Source organism: Anopheles moucheti, chromosome 3 (genome assembly GCF_943734755.1).
Source record: "Anopheles moucheti chromosome 3, idAnoMoucSN_F20_07, whole genome shotgun sequence".
In the NCBI taxonomy this organism is placed as follows: Eukaryota; Metazoa; Arthropoda; class Insecta; order Diptera; family Culicidae; genus Anopheles; species Anopheles moucheti.
Genome location: NC_069141.1, coordinates 20,343,064 through 20,351,202, shown reverse-complemented (window position 1 = coordinate 20,351,202; position 8,139 = coordinate 20,343,064). Strand labels below are relative to the sequence as shown.

General features: G+C 43.6%; 1 protein-coding gene across 1 annotated transcript; it reads left to right on the top strand.

The window, feature by feature from the left end:
- The first annotated feature begins 2,950 nt into the window (after positions 1 to 2,950).
- LOC128302142 (DNA excision repair protein ERCC-5) lies at positions 2,951 to 7,359 on the top strand. Its single transcript, XM_053038887.1, has 4 exons — positions 2,951 to 3,038; positions 3,110 to 3,285; positions 3,350 to 5,191; positions 5,258 to 7,359. The coding sequence occupies exons 1-4, from the start codon at positions 2,951 to 2,953 to the stop codon at positions 7,250 to 7,252; spliced, it is 4,101 nt and encodes a 1,366-aa protein (XP_052894847.1). The 3' UTR covers positions 7,253 to 7,359.
- Positions 7,360 to 8,139: the final 780 nt, after the last annotated feature.

Genomic DNA, 8,139 nt, shown 5'->3' with positions numbered 1-8,139 from the left:
GGCGTTCTTTTGAGGTGATATCCTTTTTTTATTTTTATTCGTCTTCTTCTTTCTGCCACTCAGCGAGATCAACCGGGAGGATGGATTAAAACAGTGTTCGCGGCATTAGGGTGCCTTTTTTTCCAACACCGGGGTCCTTACTCCATTCCTCGCTAGATAAATGCGCAACTGAAACAAGAGATGCTTGCGCTCGTCGTTTGCATTCGCTTTGTGCGATTTCGTTCAAATTGCTGCTTACTCTTGCAGTTTCCAGCGACGGTTACCATGGAGACGCGCGAGAGTAATAACGTGAAGGTGTTTCGCTAAAGTAATCTCTGATGAAAGGTACTACAGGAGGCAACACAAAAGGAAAACATCAGATAAACATGAAGGTACTCCAGTGGTGGACATCCTTGGACAGGATATTGCATTATGGCGTTGTTCCTGTCATCTACGGCACAGTGCAGGGGTTTTTTTCACGAGCATAAAAAATTATAACAAAATTGCGCTACGCAGATCATGCCACGGATTAACGCAGGATAAAATTGTCCAGTTTTGCCGCAAAGCAGCAGCCCACCATCTTTGTGATATGGCACGCGAGCATCGTTTCCATGTTGGCAATAATCAGAGAAAAAAATATCACGCCCCACAATACAATAGGGCACAAGGGATACAGGACGGAAGCTGTTAAGATTAGCTCTTCCGTTTGATTTCGTTCACCGATAGAGGAGATTTTATATTCAAAACAAACCATCCTCAATGTCCGGCACGGTTTTACTAGAGCTGTCTACCCGCACGAACGTTGGCTGATTTCGATCTTCCGTTTACGTCCAACTCTCCCAAGCTGCTGCTGCGAGGCATTTTGTGTGTGCGTTTTTTTGTTTGTTTGTTAATATTCCGTCCACATTCTTTTCGGTCAACTTTCCACACGCAATCACCGCACATATCATCATCAGCAAGCCATGAAGTTGACACACACCGCACCATTATTAGCTTCCGCCTTTTCTTTTGTCGGAGGGAATGGGTAAGTTTCTTCCGACTTTTGCCGCCACGGTTGGTTCGCGACTACCGCCCGGAGACAGATCGTACGTACGCATTAGTAAATAATGATGTTCCTAATGATGGCCCCACGCTGGTAGTGCTACTTGCCACTGTTTGGAGATTTACACACTAGCATCAAACGGCGTTCTAGTCGGGTTTCGGTTTCGCTGCTCCGTTACGTTTATTTCGAGGCTAGCACAATCCCGCTCCCGCCATTCCGTGCACGCCGTCGGGTGGATGCTGACCTCACGGTTTCCTTTTTTTCTTATTTGCGGGAAGGGGGCGAGAATATTAACCGAAACTGTCATACTCACTCTCGCCCCAAAACTGGTGTTCTCTCAACGCACAGCTCACACTCGCGCTCATGACTCAGGGGTAGCGTGCGGTTCTAAAATAAAAAAGTGGATACATTTTCTCGCTCGGACACGGTTCGACCACTCGGATTGCACACGTTATTGGTACGTTTTCGAGAAGAAAAATGGAGGAAAATATCACGACAATTACTTTAACACACCAGGGAGAGGGTTGTTCTAGCTTGAAAAGCGTTTCACTTGAATAAACTGGGAAAATTGTCCAATATCTCACTAGCATTGTTGTGCACTAATAGCTGGACTGGATATTTTATTTTGCATCTTTAGTGCAGTTCACTGTAGCATCGATTGTAGACACAATTAAGATCCCTTTTTCCCACACAGACACTAAATACACACGAATCCACCAGAACGAAACAAAACTGGTAACTGAGGGGGTATTTTGCTTACTTCACATATCCATGTACTCCTGTGTGTTGCTCTCGCACGGAAATTTCCCCGTGTTTGTGTTGTGCCCAGACTATACACCAACGAGCACTTGGGATTGGTGCTGTACTGGGACGACAGTGTCGTCAACGTTAAGGACACACAGCGTCTACTTTCCCGCACGAGAGGCTATACACGTCTGAGAAATCAAGACACTACCGGACCAGAGCGTTTGTGCTTCATCTGCTCAATCAGTACAATCTCTGCCTTTCGCACGCGAGAGGAGAGGATGCTGTAAAGTAGCAGCTGTTTTTTGTGGGAAATGAGCGTCCATTGCGAGAGTTACCATGTGAAGTAAGTTGAACTGTCTAGGTAAATAGGATTTCATGTGTAGATGAGATTTTCACTGTGCAAAAGTAGATTATGAAAATGGAAATCATGTTTCAATATTTAAAATATTTCCTTGAGCATAAAGAGACGCATCTTCTCTGCTTTTACAGCATTGATTATGTTATCATTGTATTTGTTGAAACTATGATAAATATAGTGTATTTTAAATGATAAAGAAGGTTGATTGATTGAAGGCAAATAATATTAAAAATTTAAAGTTACTACGAAAATTACGGCAACGTTGGTTTGTCTAGCTAACATTAGTTAATTTTGGCAATTTCTTAATTTTCCTTTGCTATGTTTTATTGATTTACATTTTAAATTTAAGTAAAAGCTCATTTTCTCATTTTAAAAGAATGCTTTCATTAGAATTTATCAGTGTTTATTAAGTTTTGTGATCAGATTCTGGAGATTTTTTAAGATTTATTTACGAAATGAAATGAATGTTAATGTTAATGTTACTGTGAAATGTTAGAAGATCGGAATATTTTCTAATAATGGATAGTTAGTAGAACAATCGAATTTGGTAAATTAATTTAATTAAACTTAATGAAAGTCGGTTATCCACGTAAGTTACAGGGAAGCCCATTGTTCGTCATTTTAAATTGGGCAGAATTGCATCACTCAACATGTGCGTATAAACGCATGGATTTATGTTTCACATTGTTTGTTTATTGTTTTCGCCGGCTGCTGTCATTCATGAATATTCCGGTGCTTGTGCCAGGTGCGTGAGGAATGCTTTACAACGAAACGGCGCGAAAAACCCGTCCCGAAAAGAAATTCGACAAGTTTGTTTTGCAAATATGGGAGTTTTAGGACTTTGGAAGTTAATCGATCAGTCTGGTAAGCCGGTACCGTTAGATACCTTGGAGAACAAAGTGTTGGCTGTAGGTAAGTAGCGCTTTCTGTTATTGCGTTCCTGTGTCGAGTTCGATTGTAAATATTTCGTTGTGCATCGGCAGATATATCGATTTGGTTGCATCAAGTGATAAAAGGGTTCCAGGATTCGAAAGGTAGCGCATTACCAAATGCTCACGTGCTTGGTTTATTTCATCGTTTATGTAAACTGATGTACTACCGCATCAAACCCATCTTCGTATTCGATGGTGGTGTTCCAATCTTGAAGAAACAAACTATTGTAAGCGGAACTCGCACGATGCCCAGCATGTGTTACAAATCTAACACACTCAATTCTTTTGCAGGCTAAGCGTCATCAGAGCAAAAATAACTACCAGAATGAAGCTGATCGTATACAGCAGTTATTGCTTGAAACGCTGGCGAAGGAAAAAGTTGTCCAGCAAGCACTGGGATCGGCAACAAACATTCTCATATCACCTTCAAAGAAAGCAATTACCAGTGGTGGTCCAAGCACTAGCAAGCAACCTGACCGGGAGGAGGATCCTGATGCGATATTCAAACTGCCACCGCTGAAAGCACCCGAAGAACCGATCGACTTGGATCGTAGCGATAGTTCGATGGATGAAAAGTCATCCCGGCACTATTATCATCTGAACTTGAACGCAATCGATGTGACCAGTGTCTACTTTAAAAATTTACCGGCCGATGTAAGGCACGAGATTCTGAACGACATCAAGGAAACTCGCAAACAGTCTTCTTGGGGCAGGCTTCACGAGCTACCAGTTGAAAGTGATTCGTTTTCGTCATTCCAAATGAAACGCTTGCTCAAGAGACGCCAGGTGCAGGTGGAGCTCGAGGAAGCCGAGAAGGAAATGGGTGGCAAGTGTCTCTCACTGGCCGAGCTGGAATCTTTGCTGACCGAGGAAGGCGTAGAAACATCTTCGAACAGAGCCGCACAACAGATCGCTTCGGATGAAAATACCCGTTTCTTGCTGGTGCGCGACGTTCAAAAAGCCATCGAGAAAGCAAAAGCACGAGAAGAAGCAGAAAAGCTAGCACCGAAGGCACCGAAATTGCCAAAACTTTCCAAAGAGGAATTGGCGAATCAAATGCCCACAGACGAAGATGACAAAGAGATGGATGAAGAGCTACAGTTGGCGATTAAAATGTCGTTAATGCAGGATGAAAATCCTAACGCTGTAATTGAGCTGGACGAAGATGAGTTGCGTATGTCGAGGAAACAAAAACAAGCACTGGGAAATGCTGCACAAAGCTTAGCGCGTGGTTTTATGCTCGAGTATGGTGGGATGACTAATGAAGAGTTTAACGAACTGTTGCATCAAACACAAGATGTCGATGGAGGGGACATTAATGATTCGATGTCGCAAATGTTTGTAAATAATGGAGATTCCATTGTAAAACAAACCTCGGAAACTGTGTATGAAGTAGAAGACGAGGTTGAAAAGATAGCGGACGAGAAAGAGGCTCCAGAGAAGATAACCAGCGAACCTGACACAGAATCCGATTCGGACTTTGTCGATGTGCCGGAGGATAATCTGAACGATTCGATAGAAGGCATTTCACTGCCGTTGAACAGCACCAATCATTTCAAACCGCACTACAAGCCAATCGTTGATTTTACGCTCGATGATTTGAAACAGCTATCTGAAGCGGGTCCATCGAAAAAGAAGGAAGTCGTGGAAGTGATCATTAAGCAAGAAGAAATAGGAGTGTGCGATAAGGATGATATATTTGCTGATATTTTTACAGCGAAACAAGAAAATTTTTCCACGCAGAACCAACCCACTCAACCGATGATCAGTATACCTAAGCTACAGGTGAACGATCTTTTGCAAGAAAAACATAGTTCGGAAAGCATCAAACAACCGAATGTAGAAGAAACAGAAACGAAAGCGTTTTTGGGTTTAAAGATAAAGAAAGTAGATGATATAAATGCGCAGCTAAAGGAAGAACTAGAAAATCTAAAGAAAGGTCCTTCTGTATTAGATTTGGATGATATTGCTAAAACGTCACTCTTGTCCCAACCTGATCCAGTTCCGCCTAGTACAGATTTGATAAGTATCAATGAAACACTCAAACAACAGCTAGAGGAATTGAAATCGATTGCAAATGCTTTTAAATTGGATGAAATTAAACTGGATAGTGTGGTGGATCTCGTCGACGAGGTAATTTTCGCTTTCCAAATAACTATTCTTCGATGAAAAGTAATTTTGATGTTTCTTCTTTTGCAGCCCCAAGCACGCAACGACGATGAAGATGCCGATAGTGATGCGACAATTATTTATGATGCTGATTCTAGCATCTCAAAAACTCCCACTAAGCAGATTGTGTCGGAAGATGAATCAAAACCTTCACCGAAAGCTGAGGAAGGTGCTACGGTAATTGAAATTCCGGACAGTCCTGCTAAAAAGGGAACTTTGGAACATTTAATTCTTTCACGCACACCCGGAAAAGATTCACAAAAATCGAGCGAATCGGAAGAATTGGTGCCACACGTAACAAAACCATTCTTCGTCAATAAAACACCTCCTTCGGCGAAGAAATCAAACCAGGAAGCTCTAACAGAAAAGCACACTGCTCCAGCGAAAACTGTTTCGAAGGAGTTGTTCCCCGAACCCGAGCCAGTACCTTCAACTAGTAAACAGAAGCCACCACCGGATCCGAAACCTGTCAGTGCGGAAAACCTCATCACCGAAATGGCGGATACACTGAAGGAATCTCACACACCGCTCGAGCTGAAACGGATGGCGCTAAATCTGGCACAAACGGAACGTGAGCTGGAACGTGAAAAGAACAAACAGTCGCGCTTGGGCGTATCGATTACCGACCAGATGCGTAACGATTGTATGGAACTGTTGCAGCTTTTCGGGGTACCATACATAGTGGCGCCCATGGAGGCGGAAGCACAGTGTGCGTTTTTGAATCAGATCGATTTGACGGACGGTACGATTACGGACGACAGCGATATCTGGCTGTTCGGTGGAAAGAAAGTGTACAAAAACTTCTTCAACCAGCAGAAGCTGGTACTTGAGTTTACAATCGATGGTATCGAGCAGATGTTTCACATGGATCGCAAAAAGCTGATCCAGCTGGCGTTGCTAGTGGGTAGCGATTATACGACGGGCATTCATGGTATCGGTGCAGTGACGGCACTGGAAATTTTAGCTTCATTTCCACCGACACCGGAACAAGCAGGAGAAACATCCGAGATGATGTCGATGTTGTCGGGATTGCGAAAGTTTCGTGATTGGTGGCAACATGGTAGGACGGGAGCGTCCGGCACTAGGATGGCATTGAAATCGAAGCTTAAAAACATCGACATCGGTGATGGATTTCCGAGCACGGGTGTTGTCGATGCGTATCTTCGTCCAACGGTTGACTTTAGCGAGGAAGAATTCACCTGGGGTTATCCGGATGCGGAACGATTACGTGATTATGCGCGTCAAAAGTTCGGCTGGGCACAAACGAAAACGAACGACATACTGTTGCCGGTGCTGAAACGCTTGGATGAGCGCAAATCGCAAGCATCGATAAAGAACTACTTTAAGGTGCAGAGTGCCATCGGTCAAAGCAGGTTGAAGGTTAGCAAACGAGTGCAACATGCCGTCGACACGATGGCGGGCAAGATCGATCCAAATGAGGAGCCGAAGTCGAAGAAGAAAAGTCCAGCGAAACCAAAACAACCGGGAGGTCGGAAACGGAAGCAACCTGTCGGGAAGGGCACGATCGAAACAATAGAACTCGATTTGATCGAGGAAGAAAACGAGAACGGAGATGAAGAAGGGGGTAATGTACAGGATGGTGCAGAGGATAATAATTTTTTTAAAGCAACAAAAACAACGAAAAAACGTGTCCCTACTAGTAAACAAGCAACGGATGGCGCAGGAACGTCAGCAAAGCCAAAACGTGGTCGTAAAAAAGCGTCAGAAACGGTCTCGACTGATGCCAAACAGCAGTCCGATGCGGAACCATCTTCCTCCCAACGACCCACACACTCGTTGGCAAATATTGGTGGAATCATTGCCAACATTAACCATCAATCGGCCGGCAGTATGGAACCGGCGATAGACAACTCGTTGGAAGCACGAAGAAAGCGAATAGGAAACAAAATGCCGGACTTTAATCCGGCCATACCACAACGGGTGAAGGACGAGCAGGAGATGGTGGAACGAAAGCGACGGGCGGCCGAATTGTTTAAAAAGCTGAAAGCTAATGATAAGCAGTAGGAAGCAGTTTCGTACACAAAAAGATACAATTTAAAACTGTTTTGCTTAAGTTAGATTTAAGGAATGTTTTAATCTTTTAAATAAATTCATACATTTGAAGCTCTAAATTGGAGACATATCTTCAAAGATAAATGGAAAGAGATCCTAAAGATCCAATCACTTATAAGTCCAACACCAGCAACAAAATGGTCGAAAGGTCAGCTTGTCAGCCTATAGTGAGCGCAAACACCAAGCGTCTCCATGTAACAACACCGAAAGGAAGGTAGCAATTTGTAGTAATCGGCATTAGTATGACTTTGACAGTGCCTAGCGGCACACGGTAAGCACGGCACGATGGAACCGAGTTACTCCAATGGATGACACAAAATCTACCCACGTTGTTACCGATCCCGCCATACACTTTTGCCGTTTGCCTTTTGCCGGTTGGATGAAGGAAGATGCACGATTTGAATTGTAGATTGCAGAAAATGAGTAACATCCGAAGACGAGAACGACGGCGAATGATGGCACGGGATGAACACATTCTCACATTGTGGTTAAGAGTTTGAACGCCAAATGTCTCTATTACGTCTCACTGTGCAAGACCATGACGCAAGGTTTTTTTCCCCCTCTCCTAGTAGTCCATTTGCCCTAGTCCCATCCCTATCATCTGGTTTAATGGAGGCGTATGCTAATTGTTCACCGTCTGTTTGTGAAAAAGGAAAATGGCAATTAAGTAATTTAAAAAGGAACAGAAAACTTTTCTCCATTGACTGCAGTGCATCCAGCTTGATACATCAAATGGAGCTGAAAGGGCAAGGGCAGAGTGAATGCTGGGACATGTTTAACGTTTCCTCTGGCAGATTTACCTCCCGACACGATCGGACCGTCCGCTAATGGAGATTGAT